This window comes from Suncus etruscus, chromosome 11 (assembly GCF_024139225.1).
Source record: "Suncus etruscus isolate mSunEtr1 chromosome 11, mSunEtr1.pri.cur, whole genome shotgun sequence".
Taxonomy (NCBI): Eukaryota; Metazoa; Chordata; class Mammalia; order Eulipotyphla; family Soricidae; genus Suncus; species Suncus etruscus.
The window spans coordinates 96,679,177-96,703,693 of record NC_064858.1 but is presented as its reverse complement, the minus strand read 5'-3'; the positions used below and the strand labels follow the sequence as shown (position 1 = coordinate 96,703,693).

General features: G+C 34.9%; 1 protein-coding gene across 1 annotated transcript in view; it reads right to left on the bottom strand.

The window, feature by feature from the left end:
* Positions 1 to 8,568: 8,568 nt before the first annotated feature.
* CAND1 (cullin associated and neddylation dissociated 1) overlaps positions 8,569 to 24,517 on the bottom strand; it is a 41,894-nt gene continuing 25,945 nt past the window's right edge. The window contains exons 5-15 of the mRNA XM_049782731.1: positions 22,835 to 23,091; positions 22,642 to 22,747; positions 21,069 to 21,214; positions 18,588 to 18,880; positions 16,319 to 16,460; positions 14,499 to 15,992; positions 13,746 to 13,841; positions 11,153 to 11,322; positions 10,884 to 11,048; positions 10,127 to 10,234; positions 8,569 to 9,406 (exon numbers count right to left, since the gene is read on the bottom strand). Of these exons, the coding sequence (XP_049638688.1) occupies positions 9,182 to 9,406; positions 10,127 to 10,234; positions 10,884 to 11,048; positions 11,153 to 11,322; positions 13,746 to 13,841; positions 14,499 to 15,992; positions 16,319 to 16,460; positions 18,588 to 18,880; positions 21,069 to 21,214; positions 22,642 to 22,747; positions 22,835 to 23,091 (3,202 nt within the window). The 3' untranslated portion in view covers positions 8,569 to 9,181. The remainder of the gene's footprint in view (positions 9,407 to 10,126; positions 10,235 to 10,883; positions 11,049 to 11,152; positions 11,323 to 13,745; positions 13,842 to 14,498; positions 15,993 to 16,318; positions 16,461 to 18,587; positions 18,881 to 21,068; positions 21,215 to 22,641; positions 22,748 to 22,834; positions 23,092 to 24,517) is intronic.

Genomic DNA, 24,517 nt, shown 5'->3' with positions numbered 1-24,517 from the left:
GGACATGAAAACTTGTGTGAACTGTATTGTCAGTGGGCTCCTCTAATGCTATGAACTGAAACAACTGTAGGGTAGATTTGATTTGGACAAACCTTCCAGGAGATTGTGCTACACATACCAGAAATGGATGCCCCCACCAAATAGCAAGACATTTCTATCTTAAGAACTTTTCTGTTCCACTTAGTACATGAATCAAATCCTCTATTAATCGACATCACTATCCTCTATAGACGCTTCCTGATCCAGTAGAGTTCTGTCCAGTTTGTTTTGCCATAGTAAACCAGAATGTTTCTTATCACACTATCACCTGCCTTTTTATTATTGTTTTGGGCCCACACCTTAAGGATGCTCAGAGGTTACTCTTGGCTGTCTGTACTTATGATTCACTACCGAAGGTGCACAGGGACCAAATGGGGATTGGGGATTGAACCTGGGTGCTGTGTGAAAGACAATCCCCAGCACACCCCTCCATATGGTCCTCCAAAACTGCCAGGAGTGATCCCTGAGTGTGAAGACAGGAACAAGCCCTGAGCACTGCCAGGTGTGACTCCAAACAAAACCAAAACCAAAGCACTTATTACTATGGACCAACTTTAAGATATTCCAATTTATCCTCAAAACAATCCTATGAAGATTTATCCCCATGTTACAGATGAGGAAACTGAAGTTGTATAATTGAGTCAAGATTTAAATTGTGACAGCAGAAGCACAAGTGTGCTCTCTGGGCCCATGAATATGGTGCCTGCATACATACGTCACCCACAGCCCCCCTATGTGGCCTTTCTTACTTTAATGCTGGGTTGTGTTCTAGGGCTTTCTCTGCCTTTGGAGAAGCCCGTGCTTCATTAGTCCCTTATCTTCTCCCTCTCCTTGCTCAGTGCCTTAGAATAAATCCATTTTTACTTGTAAAAATAAAATGCATTCTTGCTGTTGTGTCTACTTTTGTGCCAAAATATCTAGTTGGGAGTGGTTGGGTAATGAGATAATCAGGAAAGACAAAGATGGAAATAATCAAAAGATGCTGAAGCCAGCATTTAAATATGCTGTTTGAGACACCTTACTAGGTGTCCAGCAACTGATTTAACAGAATGAAAAACAGAGGGCACAGACTACCTTAGACAGAAATAAACAGTATGTATGTATACCACGAGTAAATGGCCCAGAAAGAATTAGGCATGTGAACTAGCCTAATGAATAAGATTTAAGGGAAATGCTTAAGGAAAATCAAGATGTAATTAACGGTTTCAAGGAAACAAGAGATACATACACAAGTGTCTGAGTGTCCTACCTAGCATTTAAGGAACAGGTAGTTTCAGAGAAGGAGTGATCAGAGTAGTGATTCCAAAGAATGTACGTAATAAAAGGACCGAAAAACCATTTTCAAGACTTCATCAAAGTTGTTCAATTACATTAGAGGATAAAAGCAGACTAGAATAGGTTGAGAAGTAAAAGGAAAGCAAAAAAATTGAGAAATCTAACTGCAAATAAGACTTGAATGTGATTTCATTGTCTCCCCTCCTCAGTTCAAAACATTGAAACAGAATGTCATTTTCTGCAAGTAATCGTAATGAACATTGGATTTTTTTTTTCAAACCTCTAATTTCTTTCTTCTAAGAGATAGTTGTCAGGAATTACTGAGCCTCCCAGGAGTAATCCCTGAACACAAAGCTAAAAGTAAACCCTGAGCACCACTGTGACCAAAAATCAAACAGAAAAATCACTGAACCTAACTTTTCTTTGTGATATGGGCCATAGCAATGTTGTTTTATTACTATAGTTTTGGGAGCCACACAACAGTGTTCAGGGATTACGTGTGCTTAGATCACTTCTAGGACTTGGCTCAGGAGACAGTATGTGGTACCAAGGATCAAACCCAGGTTGGTTATATCAAAGAAAAGCACCTTGCTGCCTCTAGCAATGTCTTGCTTTCTCTTAAGCACTCTACACACTTATCCCTGCAGAAATTTTTTAAGAAGCTTAGTTACTGAATTTTGTATTGCTATGGAGCATCTCTTATGTGTCCAATCCTGTATTAATCCAGTACCATATATTAGTAGTAAAGTGATATTTGGGGACCGGTTAAAACAGACTAGTTTTAACAGATAGTGACTCATTCAACCCATTCTAAACTGCATAACAGCATTGTCTATAGCCTGGGTATTTTCAAGTCAAGATAGCAGCAAATACAATAATGAGAAGTCAGCTTGCTGATGCATGCAGTTGCTGATGCAGGACCCAAAGGTTGTTCTAGAGGTCATGCCCAGAACATCTATATCCAAATGCACAGCAACAAGTAGACCCTGTCAACTCCCCAGTTTTCCAGTCTTTAGAATATTTTTGAGTCTGACTGACAGAATCAGTTAGTAGTGGCATGACAAAAGAAGGACCAATTTAACCGTAACCTGGGAAAGTCTGGAGAAAGCTGGGGTCCAAGAGCAGTTAGTCTTGAAGGGCAAACACTCTACCTAAGTGAGAATACAATTGGAATGAACCTTTTTAGGACCAGATAAGTCATTCTTTTATTGATGAGATTAATGAAACTCCTCAGTATAGAGAGGAGGATTGAATATAACACAAAGAAACAGGACACTAGAACAGGGACATTTCTAAATGCATAAAAGCAACTAATATCACAAATAATCTATTAGGACATTCTGACTGGGTAAAGATAGAGTTGCTGAGGCTAAGAGGCAATGATGGGCAATACTGACTTCATGAGGCCAAAAAGTCTATTTAGAAGGAGAAAACCTGGTAGCAAATAACACTGGAGTTTAAGTTCAAACGACTTAGAATAAAAACATCTAAATTGTAGTATTCATTACAGTTGTTTGAAGTAGTAAAACTAAGATTAAATAAATAAAAAATGATCACATTCCTAAGGAAACTTAGTTGGGTGGAGAACCTTCAGTTTTTGAAAGGGGAGGGAGGAGAAATACTTTGCCGTAAATGATACATCATTCAAATGACCAATTTGTACAGTGGATAAGGGAGAAAGTAGAAAATAGGGAAGAAACAAATCAAACTTAGTTTGTAAGCACTCAAGAGTTGGAGAGAAATGTAGTGGAAGGATAGATGAACTTAGTAATGAGTATTTACTTCTGTTGTTTAGAGAACATGTGTGGGAATGATTTAACTCCTACTCTTGTTTTCAGTAAATACTCAAGCTAGCTGAATTTAGTATTTCATTCATGCCTTGTGAATGAGCCTCCAGTTATTCATCACCCCCAACAAACCTGATTAACATTAGTTAATGTCATTACTGGCAACCAAGAGATGTAACTGATGGCTCAGTTTTCCCTATGTCAGTCAACTAACAAAGTTATCAAGGGGAGCTTGTTCATCATGAATCCTGGTAAGAAAGCAAGAAAGAACTCTCATGCTACCCACTCACACATGAACAAGCCATTCTAAATCACCTATTTAGGGAACTAAATTGGCATAACTGCCTATACTTCATTCCAATAGCCAAGCCACTCTAAAACTACACTAGTTCAAACATAACATTACCCTCACCTGTGCCATATCAGTTATATTTTATTTGCTTCTAATCTAATTTCAAGAATTCAAATTATATCATGACTCGGCTATTAAGCCTTTATGGCTTGCCATCATTCCTAAAATTAAAGCAACACAGCTGATAAGTCTTCCAACAATCTGCCTCACTACTCTTCTTTTCCAATGTATGGCCATAACTAGATTCTAAACATGTCAGAACCTCTTGTCTCTATTCAATTTGTCAATTCTCACCCCAATGGATAAACTGTGCTTTCCCTTTTTTACTTGGGTTCATTCTAATTCCCTTATCGGGACCCCCTGTACAATCAGAGAATTCCTAACTTCCCGATAATACTAAGAACTATGTAGTGTCCCCCCCAACTATGGCCCCAATATATCAAGTAAGCAGAACTAAATACAAAGTACTAAGGAAAGGGAAACAGTAATCAGCTTTACCTTTGATGCTCCATTTACAGAAATCATTACATTTAAATTACAACATATAGGGCATATAAAGTGGGCTAGGCTAAGATACAGGTCAGTAGGGGGACTCTCATCTGGACAGCCAAGGGTCATAAAACGTTCTTATACTTTAATAAATCTTTTGAACAGTCCAAAGACTGAATAATTATCAAGGAATACAAACACCCATATTTATACTGAAAACTCAAACTAGAACTGAAAAAAAAAGTGCCACATTAATATTTCATTATATGCCTGTTCTGCTTCCCCACTGGGACTAGAACAGTTCAGAAGCTAGCTAGGTCTTATGATATTTTTTGCCAAAACTGATTGTGCTCAGGGTTTATTCCTGATGCTGCTCAGGGAACTTGAGGTGCAAAGAATTGAAACCAAGTTAGCCACTTGTAAGGCAAAGCACTTTATCTGCTGTAATCTTTCCAGCGTCTAATTAAATAATTTATAACCATTTTCTTGATATTTGCCTATCACTATTTGCTTTAAAACCCATATGGGTTATCAATATTCATTTGTAAAGTACTATATTCTCCTAAATATCAAGTGATCTTTGAAAAATAGACATTTGCTATAGTTTAATAGCTATTTGCAAAGTTCAAACAATATGCTGTTTTGGAATTTCACAAAATTACACTATTTGGAATGTCTATACAACTGCTAAGCTGGAAATTACCCCAACAGAGAAACAAATTATTAGTCAAAAATAAACTAATGAGTTATTCTCTTGAAGAGAATTAACTTCGAAAACCTATTACTTACAATAGCTTTCCTCAGCTTTTCTCAAAATAAAGCTTCAAAAAAAAAGGGTACTTGTAGCATAGTCTAAAAACTGATTTTCACTAAACCACAATAGTTATAATTGGAGGAACACAGATTTGAAGCAGTGATCAGGAATATGAAAAACTGACAAGAAAAGCTAACTCTACATAATTTTAGTTGGTTACAGAAAGATGTTAGGAATAGTAAAACTTTCCCAATAAATAGCGGGAAACTGGCTTCTCAACTGGGGCAATTCTGTGCCAAGCCCTCAACTCGTGATAGCAGGAGGGAATTTAGTTGTCACAACTGGGTAGACAGCAGCAGTATTACCAGTGTCTAAGTGAGTAGTTGTCGTCAAATTAGGTTTTAATATCCACAGTATAGCTATCCTCCCCAAGGCAAAGAATTATCCAGTTCAAAATGCCAATTGTGCCAGATGCAAAATCCTGATTTAAAAAGAATGTGCAATTTTGATACATAAATTCTGGAGGAAAGCAAGGCTTTTATTTCTAGAAGTAAGGAATCAGGAGTTTTATTTCCAGACTTTCCCGAAAGCCTAAGTTAGATCATAGATGTTTTCAAGCAAAATAGACACTTTGTGTCTTTAAAATAAAATATACTAGGATTATAGTTAGCTGTTGTCATATACACTTAGCTGCCCTTGCCAAAGAACAGTGGAAATACTAAAAATAAGATAATGGAGAAGTAAAATAGCTTATCAGAACAGGATTATTACAGACTACTGCAGTATAACGGCACTATGATATCATACAGTTCTGTACAATATTTTATCTAATTTTTTCTCAGTGTTCTAGGACCAAATTAGTGTGTAACAACAACCACCATCAATTACTTTTCGTTGAATATATGAATTCCAATAATCCCCAATCTGGAAAGAACTGTAACACTAATGTTACAGGACCTAAGAGAATACGGCCAAATCTGGCTGAGTTTATGGCACCTTGCCACCTAATCTGTTGTGTTCCATTTCTGTAGTCAAAGGTATCAAAAGAATTTAGTTAACTGGAAAAGTCAGTTAAAATCAGGGTATCCTTTTCTAAACAGATAAATGAACAGTTACTAGCCTGTCCATTTTCACTCCACAAAAGAAAATTAAGATAAAAAATTGATTATGAGATGTGAGACCGGCAGTGCTTTGAAGATGATTCAAGAGCTATAACCACAAATCTTATTTACTGAAATTTAGGATTTTTAATATATGAAAACACTAATATTACGATTTGCAGTAATTAAGGTAAAATTTAACATGAGTAGAAAATTATATTCACTAAATAATAATATATAGGTATATTCAGTTGAATCAATCAATTCAATTTATGGCACATCTTATTTTTGTATTACCATGCCAGGGAAAACATTCTATCACTGGTGTTAAATCTACCAACATCCTGGGTCAAATAAATTTTTTTGATGACTTGAAGAGTTTACTTATTATTTTGAATCTCACATTTCTATGATACCAGAAATTGAGCTTGATATAAAGATGAAAATCTCCTTTAGCACTGGATAAGCACCTGTATTACTTCCTTACATCATTTACCTAAGTATGTATCTTTAAAGAGGCTATTTTATGGTTTCTTAAAAATTGTGTCAATATGCAAACATTTGATGAAATCAGACTCCAACCTTTTATAAATTTTACTTCCCAATGCTTAAGTAATTTTTGCTATCACTTACAAAATCATTATAAAGTACTGTTGGCTTTGAAAACAATCTTTAAAATCATGCCGTCATACCAAATTTTCTTATACTTTACCTTCATAATATTTCCTAACCTCATATTAACCTTTTTAAGGAAAATCAAAAGCCAAAACCAGGTAGTTCTAAACAAATTTAAATACCCTAAAAAAAAAAAATAAAACACCAAAACTGTTTTCTTCTTATACATCAACTATAGAACCCCCAAATTGTTAAACTGAACTATCTCAGTTACAAGTATGCAACAGGAGTGGCAAACCATGACAGAGCTCATAGCTTGCCATTCCCATCTATAATCAGGACAACACCACCAGAAGCAGTTAATCAGCATAAAACATGTAAATTCTGAATATTCTTTTGCTACTGACTTTGTATGTATGTTTATTCATATGAACAACTAATCCTTGAATAATAAGGTTAGGGTACCAACCACCATGTGGTCAAAAATTCATGTATAACTGATGACTCCCCAAACTAACTAATAAACTGCCATTGACAAAGAAAACAAATACAAACAAAAATACCTTACTGATATAAACAACACATTTTTGGTTCTAAGTATTACATATAAAATAACCTAGAGAAAAGAAAATGGTAAAAAATACCGTGTTATTTTGTTTACAAGAAAATCTGCAGGTAAGTAGACCTACACAGTTCAAACATGGGTTGTTCAAGGGTCAACTGCATATATGAACAATATCATATTCATAACTATAACCAAACCACCTTTTTTTGTACTGAAAGAATTGCAGCTATATTTAAAGAATTAGCCAATCTTGCAAGGCACAAGAAAAAGAAAACAAAGTTTAGAAATTAAAAAATTGAGAAACCCAATATATAAAAAGTATTCTAATTTAACTTTAAACGTTTAACTAAGACATTCACACATATATGCAGGTAAGTCTCCTATTTGGTCCTAGAGCCTGCAGATTTGTAATTTATTGTGAAACCATGTAACCAAATACTTAAATATATCCACAACATCTATACCACATAATGCAGAGTACACATAATATACTAACATCTCAAAATAAATTTTTACAATTTTATGCAAGTTATGGAATAAGATTATCACCTGCCACATTCTGAAATGGCACCAACTTCATGTACTATTTCATATCAATGTAGTCAAAAATCTTTACTGGTAAGGATGTCTTTCTTAGCATTACCATCTGAACATTTGAAGTCAATTTGGTAATCTAAAACCACAGTATATTTTCAATTAAAAATCACTGCATACTTGGATGATAAAGCAGGGAATACAGCATTTTTAAAAGTACTTCTAATTCACAGTTTTAAAAATAAAGGGTGCAGTTTTCAAATATCTAATTGTTTTAAATTGGTAATTTATTTTAACAACTGCCTCCTTCAATACATGTAAACTATGTTTGCACAGCACTGGGAGATGTCTTTTATTTTAGAAATTAGTTCTTACTATTACAGGAGCACCACAAATTTGAAGAGGCTACCATGTAAAATGAGCTCACTGAAGGAATGCTAACTACTATATAGGTATTACAAAGCTCCCCTCCCAGCATAGATCCCTTAATAAGGGAAGTCAACGCTTATCATCAAATACACTAAGTAAATCAGCGCTGCAGGAGAGGGGGATGGGGGAAATCTAACTCAACTAAAAGAAAATACTATTATATGCTAACAAATCTGTAATAGCTGGCTTCAGAATTTTCCTAAAAATATAACTCAAAAGCATACACAGTATTTGTTTTGATAAGGAATGTAGAAGAAACCCAAAGGCAATAAAAGAAAAAGCTGCACTAAGAATTTCTAGATGGAAATACATACATACATACACACATACATACACACACACACAATGGGTAACTAGGAAAAACTGAATATTTAAATATTCAAATATTAACTGTATAATAAAATTTATAATAGAAAAAAGTGGCAAATGGTTATCATGACTTGATTTGCTGAAAACACCTGCAAATTCACACTGGTATTATTAAGTAAACCAAAGTTTCCAAAATTTAATCCTCTCTTTCTCTCTCTTTCTCCCCAGATATGTTTTCTGTGCAAAAATAAATATCTGAAAATTGCACTAATACAATAATACTTATTTTAACTTTTGCATTATGAATAATCTGCACATGCTGCTTTACAGACAATATATATTTGTAAACTTGTTCATGCAAAATTAGTGTGTGCAACAAGGATATCATCAATCCCCATACTTAAAGATGATACCTTATTATATATTTTTTTAACTGCCAAACCCTCTGAAATGTAACAAATCTTACACAGATAGTCTCCCAGCTAAAAATCAATTTATGTTGCTGAAACAAGTTATACAAGAAAAGGAAACATGGTTTTGTCTTGCAGAATTTTTGATTTTCAAATAAGAGAAAATTTATAAAAGAAAAAAATTCATGGTCACAAAATTTTAACATTTTAATCCTAAACATTACAGGGCAAATAGATACTGGACCCTATTTCCATTCTCCATAAAGCCTAATTTTTAGTTTCTGTTTCAATGTTGCCCTAACCACTAAAAGATTAGTGGTTTTACAACCTCTGGATTATGGAAATACATGTTTCTGAAATAAATGCTACAAAAACAATGGATGAAGCCAAACCGTCTCCATGAAGGAAAAAAAATTGGAACATTTTGAAGCTTTTAAACACTTCTCTTTCCATGTCTTATGATTAACCTGTCAATTCAGTGCATTGTATGGTCAAAGTAATGGTCCCCAAGTTGAATAAACATCTAACTAGTGTCCATTGATTCCAAGTTAGCGGATGATGAATCTTTTTGGATACTCTCAAAGATGGCTGCTAGTTCAGGGTTAGAACTGATCTGTGACTGGAATTCACTCATCAGTGGACTCTTCTCTGCTTCTGGAATGGTTAGCAGTGCTGCTACTGCTCTCATGGCAGATCGCTTTAGTTCATCTTGCTTTTCAAATTCCTGTTTTACCGAGTTTGCCTTTACCTGCAACATCAAATAGATTAGTATTATAGGCTGGAAAGAGTAGCATGTATATAAAGAATATTAAAATACAAAAAATTAATTTTGAAAATTCAAAATTAAGGTGTCAGCAAGGGGATAAAAAATTTTAAAAAACCTGCTTCTGATTAAAAAAAGGGAAAAGAACATTAAAATACATAAAAATTGATAGTAAATAAAGCAAAGAAATATTTTTACAGGCAAATAAAACTCACTATATTTTCAGAATAGTTTTTATAAAACTTTTGAAGCAGTTTTTATTTTGGGGGATTAGTTTTTACATTTGTACTCTACAAAACAAATATGACCCAAAGCCATAGCTCCTTAACAAGTATGATTTTGGGCTCTTTTAGAATTTATAAATTGCTTAATATTCTGTTGAAATCATATTTATATGAAACTATGACTTCCACCCACCTCCTCCATAGGAAACAGTTCCTGTTCCATTATAAGTTTTTTTATAAACCTCTCATACTCAATCCCATATAAGTACTTCAAACTAAAAATTTTTGGAATAATTCTTAATAGTGTTGAGTTTTCTAAAATATCTAATGTTTGTTATTTTTTTTTCCAACTTTAACTGTTAATTTTTAAAACTGTCATATATGGTGCTAATTTCATAAAATTACAAATAAAACCAAATACACTTGACTAGGAACCCTGAATATATCCAGTCTGGCTCCACTTGCTTCTACAAACTATTACCTTAGTTGTACATGTGGCACGTAATGGCTCAACAAGCCGGTCCAACCTCTGCAGTACTGCACTGGGACAAAGGGTAGATAGTCGTACCAACATTAAAAACGTTAGCATCTATTAGGAATTTAAAAAAAGACATCCATTAGCATCTCAGGAATGAAAAAAATTGTAAATGTTTTCAATATTTTCTAAGTACAAAATTCAGATAAAGCTTTTAAAGGAAACGGACTACCATACTTAGCAAGTTTCACTTTAATGTTACCTACGATTTACTTCTTTCAAACCATACTTAACTGAAGAACTTTTTGTTGCAAGTAGTAAATAGAGTTAATCTACAATATGGTCTTAGAATATAGAACTAGAAAAATGGTTGCCCTTCAACAAAAAGATTTCTAGATTTTCCTTGCACAGTCAACATTACATTGTTTCATCACTATTTTTTGCATGCTGCATTTTACTGCTATATCTCAGTTGGACCAAATCTAATGAAAGCAGAGAAGGTCATCCTAAGCATTGTCAGTGTGGTTAATGTTAAAAATCAGCATTTCTGGACTGGAGAGAGAGCACAATGGTACGGCATTTGCCATGTGAACGTTCCTGCCAGGTGCGATTTCGGAGCGCCACCGAGTGTGGCCCAAAAACCAAACCAAACCAAAATAAAAAATCAGCATTTCTCACTTATTACATAAGAGCAAATTACAAGAGTGGAAGTCAAAGCAAAGTAGGACAGCACTTTCATTTTGTAAACAGGCACAGATCTTACCTTAATATCATAATGATCCTTTAAGCCATCTTCAACATGATTTAAAAATTCAAAGATATCTAGTCTATCAAGACAACTGTCTAGAAGTGTGTACATGCACTCAAAAGCTGCCTTTCTAATATCCAGGCCATCATCAACTGTATGCTTAAACGGACCCATTTCTACCTGTTGTAAACAAAAAGAATTTACATAAGATAAACTTACATAAATAACATCTGTGGACCAGCAAGCAGAGATCAGTGTTGAAAACCACTGATACAATAACTTACCTCTCTTATGAGCTCCTTTCTAACTTTTGTTTCATTGTAAAGATGTGGAAGAACAGTATCTAGAAGATCCCTTATTAATGATGGTTTATTATGTGCTGCCGAGTTGAATGTGACCAATGCTACTCTTCGTACATTCAAATCTGGGTCTTCCAATGTTTTTAGGAAATCACCTAAAAACGATAAACAAAATAAGCTTCAACTCATTTTTTTCTAAACTAGAAATTTGGAGTGAATTCAAAATTTAGATGTCAGTCCCAAATTCATCAAATACAGAGAAAAAAATAAAAACGAAACCAGGCTAACTACTTCATACCACTTTTGATTTCATAGTGTAGTCTTGGGTGATTTTATTTCCATGGTAATCAAAACCAAAAAATAAATGGAATCACACCCCACTAAAAAGCTTTCTGCATTGTCAAAGAGGACCAAACAGAGACAACCTAACTGCGTGGAGCTATTTACACCGCATACCCGACAAAGGGCGTCTATCAAAAATAAGGAGAAAAAAAATCATTAAAAAAAGGAGGGGAAGCTAAACAGACACATCACACCAAGACACAGTGAGCAATAGACAATAAGAACATGAAGAGTTACCCTTTATCACTCTCAGGCAAATGGAATTCAAAGAACAAAGAGATATCACCCCACATTAATAACAATGGTTTATACCAAAAAAATAGAAACAACAATGCTGATGAAACTCTGAAGAAAATAGATCTGCATCAACTGTTGGTGGGAATGAAAACTCATTCAATCCCTATGAAAAGAAGTATGGAGATTTCTAAAAATAATCAAAAAAAAGAAAAAAAGAAAGATCTATCACATATCCCAGCAATTTCACTCCTAGGCATCTACCCAAAGAACAGACACAAAATATTGATTTTAAAAGCTTCACACATACACCTATGTTCGCTATAGCACTGTTCACAAAATTTAATATGTAGGAAAAAAAAGTACCCAGTAAAAGATGAAAAGATGCTGTGGTATAGAAAGTCAAAAAGACACAGCACAATGGGCAAAGCTAACTCTAGCTAGTTAATCCATAGAGTGCAGAGGAGGTCCTGACCATTCTGCCTGTGGTGGTCCACATTAAGAAGATGAGGGGCTAGATAGTACAATGATAGAGGCTTGCCTTTTAAGCAGCCCACCAAGAGTGATTTCTGAGTGCAAAGCCAGTAGACCCTGAGCAATACTGGGTATGACCCAAAACAATAAACAACAACAAAAAAGAACATAAATAAAAATGTGAAATTTGTACACACACACACACACACACACACGCATGAAAGAATACTACGACTGTAGCTATAAGGAGAAACCTGTACTCTGCTAATAATATGGATGGAATTGGGAGGATGTCAAACTAAGCTGAGGGAAAGAGAGAAGAAAAGCAATTAAGTTCCAGGATTTCAAATACCACTTGATGCTCTATTTAAGGTACTCCTTGGCCTCTGGGAATCTCTATTTTTATAAAGCTTCCTAATAGTTCTCATGTTCACCAAATCACAATATCAAACAAGATCACATACAATTACAATAATCACTGGCTAAATAAATGATGAATATTAGTTGACTACTGTCTCTTAAAAATATAATTATAACAAGGATATAATTATAAGTTGAGAGGACAATAATATCCTGATACTTTCTCTTAGTACTAAAAATAGCACCCAGTTACTTGATTCCCTTTTATTGATTTTAGTTATCACTTTCAGTAGCTCCTTTAAATAAAAAGTGCTTTCTTATTCTAGCCACTACAAAGTGGTACAGAACTGAGACTCAGCTATCTCCTTTGCCATATCACTCAACCCTCAAGAAAATATGGGGACTCCTAGTTATCAATTCTAGTACTCAAATACAGGGAAATTATGCAACAACGAGTTTGGGGGCACTGTAAAATAATCTTAAAAGCAAATTTGTATCTTTATTAGGCATTTTAGTTCTTAGAATTAGATCTACCTAGGGATGGAGAAAGTATAGGGATTTTTTGACCACATACATTCCTCAGCCACTTTATGATCCCTCAAGCATCACCTCTGGGTGTGGCCTTGGTGCTGATACTACAGCCTCCACCCTCCACCCACACTCAATCACTGACCCACTTGACCAAGAATCACCCCCACACCCTCTGAACACTGCTTGGGAAGCTCTCTGCAAAAACACCCTCTCCCCAAAAGAATTAATTCTACCCATTTGTAACATTTTTTCACATTGTCTCCACAAATACCCACAGATTACAATTACAGGTCCCTAACATTAACAACTAAGATTTATTTATATCTAGAAGAAACCAACTGATCAGTAAATCAGCTGGCCAAAGAAAGCATAAACCCAAACTAATCAGGATTACACGGCTTTTAAAAAATTATTCATTAGTAATTTTAAATAACCCCAACGATGATTATGAAATATGTGGTTAACTACAAAGACATGGTAAAGCATTTACAAAATTTAGTTAAGTCATTATTAAGCTACTTTTCAAATGAAACTACTAGATTAGAATAATTTCAATTCTTGTGGTGATTAAGTTACTGAAATGAGGTGACTTTACACAGAAGTATCTATCAGTAAGTCTATCTTTGTTTCCACTTACCTATGCAATTTTTTAGTAGTGGATCAATAGGTTGTGGATGATCAGATATAGTGAACTTCACAGCTGTAACCACTGAGCTCCGGGCATATGATGAACCTAATTAGAAATATATTGTAAGTCTGTTGAAATATTCAGACAGCTTTATCATTGTCAAACCATTTCAAGTAATAAGTGTTTTAAATTCCTAAAAATTCCTTTAGTCACAAGAGAAATTTCTGATTGATCTCAGAATGAAAAATGATTTACCACATGAAACAATCCCAGAGACATGTGAGAAAATTAGAAAATCCAGGCTTCACAATTTGATCGAATTCATAGTGTGTAAGATCTTCAAATTTTATTATAAAATAAAGTAATCCCTAAGAATGAATTTGTTATTACCAAAGGGGTTAGCTCTGTTAAATGTGAAAACTCTTATACTATCTTCAATTTAACCTAAGCTCATTAATTTTATTACAGATGAATATCTTAGCAGCAAGCTGAGGTTTTATTGATTTATGAGACATGTCACTAAAGAAGCTATTAAAATGAACACCAGATATTAGAACATATTTACTTAACTCTTCATCTTACTAAAACTCTTCATTTTAAACAAAATGTTTTTCGAATGTCACTCCTGAAGATATAACATAGCAATAGTTTCAATCTATAGCATTAACATGATATACTGTTTTAACTACTTTAAACCACACCTTTTCAGGTAATCAACTAACAAAATTATCTATCTAAATAAAAAAAAAAAAGAGTACCCACCTGATATCAAATACCCCTTAAGCCGTGGAAGAAGAGTTTCTGGATCAATTAGAGTGAGTTTGCCTAGACATTCAGCAACAACATTTCTAGTTCCTTCTTCTGCACACTCACAGTGCTTCAGTAACAAGGCCCAGATGTTTTCAACGTATGGTTTAAGGCCTACCACTGATGCAGAGCTAATAATTTCCTTCAAAGAATGAAGCAGAAGATACTGCCTTTTCGGTTGACTGGTTATTTCTTGCAAGACAAATGGCAAATATTCAGGTAGGTTGCCCACACTAATGCTACCTAATGCATAGGATGCAGCTGATTTGACTTCCTCACTAGGAGATGAGAAGGCTTCTAGTATTACAGATTTTAGTTCCAGCTGCCCACTTAAGTCAATATGATGCCCTACTTCTCCAAGAGAAAGTAGAGCTAAGAGACGAATGGAATCTGTAGATCTTGAGTTCTTGACATCTTGGATAAACTGACCTACTACCGCTGGTCCTTCTTTTGGGCAAGCTCGAGTTAGGGCAGCTACACATTTGGCAATGGAATAGTAAGACTGCTTGTGAGTCAGAGCTGTACTTTGAGAATATACAGGACCTGTCAGCATACGCAATAAATCCATGTATCCTAGATTATTTGTTCCAGTGACAACCAGAGCCTGGAAAAAGTCTAGCATGGCACTAAGAGCTCCACCCTGCAATAAGGGTGATCTCACTAGTCCAATAAGTTCATTGAGAATAGATCCACTTATCTTTGAAAGGGAAGAGGGATAAACCTTTGCCAGTGTGGTAAGAAAACTGATGGCCATCTGTGAAACATGCATATCACTTTCGCTGATAAGGGGAGGGAGCTCATCTAGAACTGCATCAATCATGGCAGCTGTCAAGCTGTCACTATAGTTTTTAATTAAAATATCTAGGGCAGAAAGTGTACCCAGTTTCAAAGCTCTCTGGTTTTTCCTGAGAAATGAAGCCAAGATAGGCACTCCTTCTCCCAGGACAGGCCTTAAATCTATCTTCAAAGGCGACCCAGCAATCAGTGTCAATGCCTTTACTGTAGTGAGGCGGGTAATTTCATTCTTTAGCCTTTCCAAGAAAATCTGAAGAGTATTAGGTAAATCAGAACCCAGATTGTCTCCAAGGTTGCAAATAATTTGTCCCATACACGAAATAGCCCTTTCCTTGACTTCCTGATCAATGTCAGCTGCTTTTAGTCTCTTAATGGTACAGGTAAATAGATCTTTGATGTAAGGAGTAGCATCAAATGAGGACGATTGATCTAAGGGACGAATTACTTTTACAAGCTGTTGAGTAACGAGAAGTGCTTCAGATGTGATCTTGTAAAATGGGTCTCCAACACAAGCCACCACTGGAGGGACCAAAGCCTGAACATGAGGATGGAAGACTTGAGGAGAGTGGTTGCAGAGGATTACATACAAACACGATAAAGCATCAATCTTCAAATTCGATGAACTGGATTTATCATTTAGTGAGAAAATGATTCCTAAAAAAACAAGAAAAAAATTAAATAACCCCAATCATATGCATGTTTTTATGAAATAAAAGATGAATTAATCCCTACAGCTGAAGTTTCCACCTTTTTCCTTATCATTTCTAAAGAGTAGAAATTTCCACAATCTATGATAAATAATAAGAGCCAAAGTAAAATCTTTATTTTCAAATTTCTTGAACTTTTTCAAAATGATTCTATAAAAACAGTTCTTTGTACTAATTGTCACATTTTTCTTCTGAAGTAAATAATCATTTAAGTTTGTCAAAATCCTAATAAAAAATCTTTCAAGTCCCAAAATCAATGTATTGTTTTCATACCTGGTACAAGTACAGGAATGTGCTGCGTCAGGGCCCCAGGTAACACATTTACTAGTTCAGTTAACATGTTAAAACAACACTGACGGGTCTTCACACTTTTTTCTTTCATCTGTTTGTGCAGCGCTTTAACAATGTTGGGAACCTATAATTATCACACATGCATTAAGTGTTTGAGTTATTGGTATTCCCTTAAGTACACTTAGCAAAATTACAGGGGATGAGAAAATAAGAACACATCATTACTTTTGGTTTAGTTCCTAATCCTACTAATAAGAATATCATATACAAAATTTGTGGATCTAATACATATGTTCTCTTACAAATGCTTTTTGATACTCATAAGTAAAAACAGTTTTCTGTGATTGTTTCATAAATCTACTAGATTTACTAAACAGAAATTCTCAAAAATTTAAGCGCAAACTTAAAATAGTATTTGAACAAAAATAGCCCATATAAGCATATAAGAAAAAAAGGGCACACAAAAAAGCAACTATTAAAGCTGACAACATTTGCAGTTTGCTGTTACTATTAAATTAACCTCATTTCAAGTACATTGCTACAGAAAGATAGTTCTATAGGTTAATCAGGGCTCTCAAACTCGCGGCCCTCCTTACATTTTGTGGCCCTATCCTAGAGGAATCTTTTGTTTTGTTTTGTTTTGTTAGTTGTTTGGGTCACACCCCCCAATGTTCAAGGCTTACTACTGACTTTGCACTCAAGGATCACCCCAACTTTACCTCCTGAGGCCCGCAGGTAAATTGAGTTTGAGAACCCTGGGTTAAATGCATGATTTACCTAAGAAGGCTTGTATTTGATTCAAAACCCCCCTTCCTTGTCAAAACACAACCCAGCACCACTAGGAGTGGCTACAGAATTAACAGATACAGGTAACAAAATAAAATTTAAAGACCTGATTAGAGTCTGATTAGAGTGTTTTATTGTTTTATTGGTCAAATAAAACCTAAATTCCCTACTTAGACTTTTTTTATCCAACTAACAAAACAGTCAATCTTCTGGATGTAAGAATAACACATATACTTAACCAACAAAAATGACAAAAAATTAAACAAAACCCTCCTACTGCCCTACACTATCATCAGAAGTACCTGTAATTTTTACCTGACCTCTATATACTCTAATATTAAATTGCTTATATTTTCAGCCTGCTTTATTTCATTTCCTTCTGCAATCTTCAATATTCATTTTTATTAACTGGCCACTAAATTTTAAAACATGTATTATTTTAAAAATAAGATCCATCACTAGAACTGGAGTAGGCTGAGTATTCCCATAGGACACAAGCAGCACAAGCTTGCACCCTTCAAAGGGAACCATTTAGGTGTGTAACATTTCCTAAGTTAATGGCTTAGACACTTTCATTTTCTTTTTGACCCACTTATTTTCTATTGTAATCTATTTTTAAAAAGGAGAAATACATACTCTTACAAGATGGATTAATATGAAAATCTGTAACATAAGAAAATGCTTTGCTTGTACTAAATATTCAATAAATGGGAGTTATCTAGCTCTAATATTTAGAATTTTAGAAAAGATGTCCTATAGCGAACCATTATGTACTTCGTTAATAGCAAGAGTTGGCATTTATACAATAAGCAGGCACTTCATTAAATGTTTTCATACATTATTGAGTTTTAAAATTCCTTTGTTTATTCAGTAAACTAAAAAAATTCAAACCAGGATAATTTGCAAGTAATATCAAAATACAAGAAATTACCATGCAAACACCACAGAATTTTGTCTATTAGATTCTTTAAATCCCAGTTAAAACAACTCACACAAACATACACACGCTTGTGATTTACAAAACTACTTTTTAATTACTATTATTTTGGGGGCCACACCCAGCAGTGCTCATCAGGCTTACTACTGGCTCTGTGCTCAAGAATCACTCTTGAAGGGCTTGGAAAACCATACAGGATGCTAAGGATTGAATCTGAGTCAGCTACATGAAAGGTAAGAGACCTACCTGCTATACTAGCGATGAGAGACCTATCTGCTATACTACCGATGTCACTCCAATTTTTAAATATATTTAAAAAAACCATTTATTTATTTAGGTTTTTGGGCCATAGTTCTGTGCTCAGAAATCACTCCTGGCAGGCTCAGGGGACCATGTGGGATGCCTGGGAATGGAACCTGGGTCCATCCCGGGTTGGCCATGTGCAAGGCAAACACCCACCACTGTGCTACAGCTCTGGTCCCTCCAATATTAAATGTTAAATAAACAAAACCATTAGTTTAAACTGACCTGACTCTGAAGCATTGTTAAAGGTGTTTCTCCCTGTTCCATTGCATCAGGGTCACAGAGCCAACTTTGTACAGGACGAGTTTGCTTCAAAAGAGAAAGGTATGCATGAAAAACATCTGCCTTCACATTCTCTTCTCGCTCTTTAAATCTGGATATCAGTGCAGGAGAGACAGTCTTGTAAAATTCTGGAAGCATTTCATGCCTTGTGCTAACTACTGCATCCAAACATTTTGCGGCGGCACGTCTCACTTTCCAACTCATGTCATCATCATCACTGTATTCATCATCACTCCCTAAAGGGAAATTTTAATATGAATGCAGTTAACCATAAGCTTGTTCTTATGTAAGCTTGTTCATTGGTAAAAATGAGTCAATACCCACAAATTAACTTTTCACTAACATTATGCAGTAATGGAGAAGTTAAAAAGAACTAAAACAGATGCAGCATTTACTTATGGAAGTGTAAAAATTAACCTCAAAAGAAAAGTTGCCGTTATTATATTTTTGTTAAACATTTTCTCATGGGACCGGAGAAATAGCATGGAGGTAAAGCCTTGCATGCAGAAGGATGGTGGTTCGAATCCCAGCATCCCATATGGTCCCGAGCCTGCCAGGTGTGAGCCCCCACCCCCCAAAAAAACCACAAACAAACATTTTCTTAATTATTTCCCTTTTTTGAATCAAATCTGGGTTGGCCGCATACAAGGTATATTACCACTCCGTTCATTTTTTCTCAATTATTGTCTGTAATTATTAAAACTTTAAGATCAAGCACTGCCATGCTTTAACTGGAGGTCAGGTTGGTATTTATGGCCAGCAATTGAATATGGGTTCTAGGATTTGCTCACCCCCTTTTGGGCTTTATCTTTGGCCCCTTGTCCTTTGTGATTGTAAATTATTTAAAAAATATTATTTCCTTCAAAACCAATCAGTTATGTAACATGAAGTTAAGAGAATGGCCAAAAAAAATCTGTGCAGTTCTAAGGACAGCCTAAAATGATCTAAGTATAATTATATAACAACTATGGTAGAAACAGGCATTAGCTGTATAGATTGGCTTGTTATTCAACATAAAGAACTGGCATACTAAAAATCAATATTGAACTCTTGAAAATACTACCACTTTTTTTTTTAAAAAAGATATACCTATATAAGATTCATTATTATATGTTACTATTGTATCCAAAAAAATCAGCACCAAAATTAAGTGCTCAAAGAAAATAATTAAATTTCTGCCTTCATGAAGCTTACATTCTAATTATACATGGTGGGAAATTACATGCCAGAAAGAATTAAGTGTAGCGATGAAATCTAAAATGCTGGAAAGTAAGAGCATTAGAGAAAAGTCTTGAGATGAAAGATTAAATGAGGTATGAGAGCAATTAAGCGTAACTCAAAGATTTTGTGCAAAAAAATATTACAAATAATGAAGCTATTTTTGAGACTGAAAGAGGTTATAAGAAATGGATTATACAGGAAATATAGAGATCTTAAGACATTCAAGAAGGTATTTTAAAATACTTAAGCAGCAAATCAAATGGTCAAACATAAAAATCTGAGGAACAAGGACCATAGAAGGCAAGAAACCGTACTTGGTCTGCTTAATGACCAAACTCAATGCCTAAACAACAACAAAAATTATTTTTTGTTTTTTGGCCACACCCAGTGATGCTCAGAGGTTACTTCTGGCTACGTGCTCAGAAATCACTCCTGGCTTAGGGGACCATGTAGGAAGCCGGGAATCGAACCCAGGTCTGTCTTGGGTCAGCCACGTGCAAGGCAAATACCGTACCACTGCACTATCACTCCAGTCCCTCCTGAACAAAATTTAAGATAAAATTTAGGTTTTCAGCACACTGATATTGAAGTGAAGGCACTAATGGGATCAACAAGAATCCAAGAATAGGACCCAGAGAGGGTTCAGTGACAATAGTAACTTCCTTGCAAGCCTAAGACTTAATGTTGCCCTGTCTTTGTTTCTCTCCTCTCCCTCCTCCTCTCTTTCACCCACTGCAAAAAACACATTCCTAAGTATCAGCAAAGACAGAAGTTTCAGCAATATCAGTAATATCAGGCCATTTCATATCACCTCCCTTGCCATGCCAGGAATATACGTGAGTAAAGTGCCAGGAGAATTTCCTGAACATCACTGGATATGGCCCAAACAGCAAAACACAAAAACCAATGGGTAGAGTAAGCTAGAGGAATAGTACAGAAGGCTAGCACTGCCTGGAATGCAGCCTAATCCGGGCTCACTCCCTAGCACCTTATATTGTACTTGGAGCCTGCCAGGAGTAAATCATGAGCATAGTCTATGTACCAGAAAAAAAAAAAAAAGTAAAAGAAAAACCAACAAAACAAAATAAATCACTCCCCCATTGTATTAAAAAATTAAACTGAGACATTTTATTATATTCTTTTCACTCACATTAAGTTTTAATAAATACTTCAACATACTAAATTCTATTTAGTAAGAAGTACCTTGGTCATCATCATCTCCACCATCTGCATCCATAGCATTTTCATCTTCATCTTCATCATCATAATTATAATTTGGATCATAGGTAAGATATTTAAGACAAATATTTATAATGGTAGAAACATGAGGATACACTTCCTTAGGACATCTGAAGACAAAAACATCAATTGCACTCAACAGTTACTTGTATCCTTGTCAATATCTACAACATTTTGTGTAACAGATTTTCACATGAATATCAGAAAGTGATTCCCCAACTTTTTCACTAACAATTTTTTTCTTTCTCTTTTTATATATATTTGTTTTTTGGGTCACATCTGGCAGCGCTGGCTCAGGGGTTACTCATGGCTCTGTGCTCAGAAGTCACTCCTGGTAGGCTCGGGGAACCATATGGGACGCCGGGATTTGAACCCGAGTCCGTCTTGTGTTGGCCATGTGCAAGGCAAATGCCTTACCACTGTGCTATCTCTCTGGCCCCGAAAATTGTTTCAACTGACTTCATACTTTAAATACTTATCTTTCAAATTACACTTAATCAATCTGCTATTGCTAAAGACTTAAAAAACGAATTCTTTTGGGAGGCTGAAGAGACAGTATAGCAAGTAGGATGCTTGTCTTATAAATTTGCTGACCCAGAAACGTTAGCAGATACCCCACATGGTCCCCAAAGCCGAGCTATAAATGGTCCAAAAACTTTAAACTAAACAAATAATAACCCCTCCAATCAATTTTAATGTATCAGAAGTCACAATTCTTTTGGGGGGTTTCTTTTAGGGGAGGTACACCCAGCGGCACTTGGGTTACTCCTGGCTCTGTTCTAAGAAATCACTTCTGGTTGGCTCAGGGTCACAGGGATGCCAGGATTAAAACAGGTTGGCCACATGCAAGTCAAACACCCCTCCCCACTGTGCTATTGCTCCAGCCCCCGACCATCACGATATTTATAAAAATGAAATAACACTATTACTACGAGGGAGTTATAAATACCCAGTAAAAATTATTTCTCAATTAAGGGACAAAATTAAGCACTATAATCTTATTAAAACCTGAGTTGGCCATATACAAGGCAAGTTCCTACTCACTGTACTATTTATTACTGCAGCCCCAAATCCTGTTGAAATCTTAAAATACTGCTACTTTATTATCACTTAGAACCAAAAGATGAATAAAAAGTTACTCAGCCACAGTAAGACCTTCTTATACAAAAATGTAGTTAGAATCGAAAAGAATCAAGCTTTTCAAATTGAGAATCATTGCCCAAATACAACAATAGACCCCCAACCACCGAAGACATAAAATTCACTATAGAATAGGCCAGGTACTTGACAGTGTGGACCTGTCAAGATACCTTCTCCAAGTCTATTAAAGAAAATTCAAAAAAAGGAACATTAAAACACTTCAAAGTATCATTATCAGGTACTGCTTACTAAGAATGACTACACATCTAAAATCCAAAACTTAATCTGGTTACCAGTAAAGTAACCCATGTCTCCTCTCCTCTTAATAATCTAAAGCTAATTATTATTCTATTCTTAAGGGACATTTAAATTTGTAAAACAGTTCCTAAAATCTTACCTTCTAACAAATGATTCAAAGGCCTGAATGCAGTATTCTCTTAATTCATCGTCATCTACATTACAAAATTTTACCACCAAAGGAATTATCTTCTCAAGGTATTCACCTAAGAAAAGCATATTGGTTCTTACAACATGTTTATCAGGTTGACTTTTTAATTAAAGAAAAATTAAAACATTCAAACAATTCTTACCTATTCTATGGCCAGCTTGTCTACTAATAGCAGCAATGCATTGTATGTAGGTTCTTGTTGTTGACATAGAATCATTTTTAGACAACTCAGACAACAAATGTTCAATAAGATCTACAAAAACTATATTTCCACAGCTCATAACCAGATGGCCAAGAGCAATAATGGTTCTTTTCCTTACTGCAAGTCTAGGGCTGGTCAATTGGGGGAGTAGACAGGTCAGAATTGAAGGATGGAAATTAACAAGAAGTCCTCCTTGCCTTAAAATGCACAAAACAAAACACAAAAACAAAGCAAAAAAAATAAGAGAGAAACAAGTAGTGAATTCAAGATGCAAAAACACACTGTATTATCTTCCTAGCCTGACTTCAAAATTTAATCAGCAACAATTCAAACAGAAGGAAACAGCCAATTACCACCATTTTTATTAATGCAAAAGAAAACCTGAGCTAAATGAATGCAATTCTGAAATTTGTACCCTCAATAGGCTTACCAGTATATTAGAAAGAAAGATCCCATCAGTTTTTCTCCTTTCCAGAGTCCTAAAATATTTTATTAACATTTTTTCTCTTAGGACATTACAACATTCGAAATCTCAACATCTTATATTATCTTCCCTACAATGGTGTCTTTTTTTCAAATCATCTATTAAATTTCATTCATCCTGCTGAAATAACTACTGTATCTTCAAAGTTATTTCAGTTGTGCAGTTCAATTGTGTCAATCAAACTATTTGCAGTGCTTACGATTGAGCTATAGACGTGACCAAAAAATCCGAATAAATTTTCACTACTTATAAAATTAAATTATAATTGCTTTAATTTCTTCAACATGATCCCAATCTAGAAGAATGGCATCCTTACAACTTTCTTATTCACTCTTTGCTTTGGAAAACTAAAACATGTTGTCCAATATCAAGGTTACTTATTTTGATATATATTGTATGCTTGACATACATACATTCTTCAAAACTAAATTCTGCCGCCATCCCTTCCTTAACAAACATTCATGAAATCTTTACTCTAAAAACAAGCAGAATATATTCCCAGTTAATGTTTTGTCCCCACAAGACCTTCTAATTATACCATTTGTAGTGCCTTCTAAAATGTAAATTTTTTGTGTATTAGGAAAATAGCTCCTCACTTTTACCACTTTTACATGACAAATTTGTTATTTAACAGTTTAAGTAAAATAATAATAGCATAAAATGACAGTTGAGATTAGCTCAAAAGGCTAAAGCACATAATTGCATGCAGGAACCTGGTTTTATCCCAACACTGATATGGTTTTGAGTAGGCTAGAGTATGTGATCTGCAACCAAAAGGCTTAAGTTAGATCGTTGGCAAGTCATTGAAACCCCAAGCACTTAGCTAGGTCACTAGTATTTTAGGTGTGGTCCCAAAACAACAACATATATATATATATATATATATATATACACACACACACACACACACACACATATAACATAATATATATAACAACTATATATACATATGGTGATATATTTGAGTAAGAAGAGTAAGACAATTGGAAACAAGACAATTTTTCTTAAAAACTGCCTAGGTCTATCTTTGTAAGTTTGACTTTTATATAAGAAAACGAAAAAATCAAATTGTATAAAGTCAAGCTACTTTCTCTTCTGTATAGCTGAACTTTATAAGCATCATTTTACTGGCAACTTTG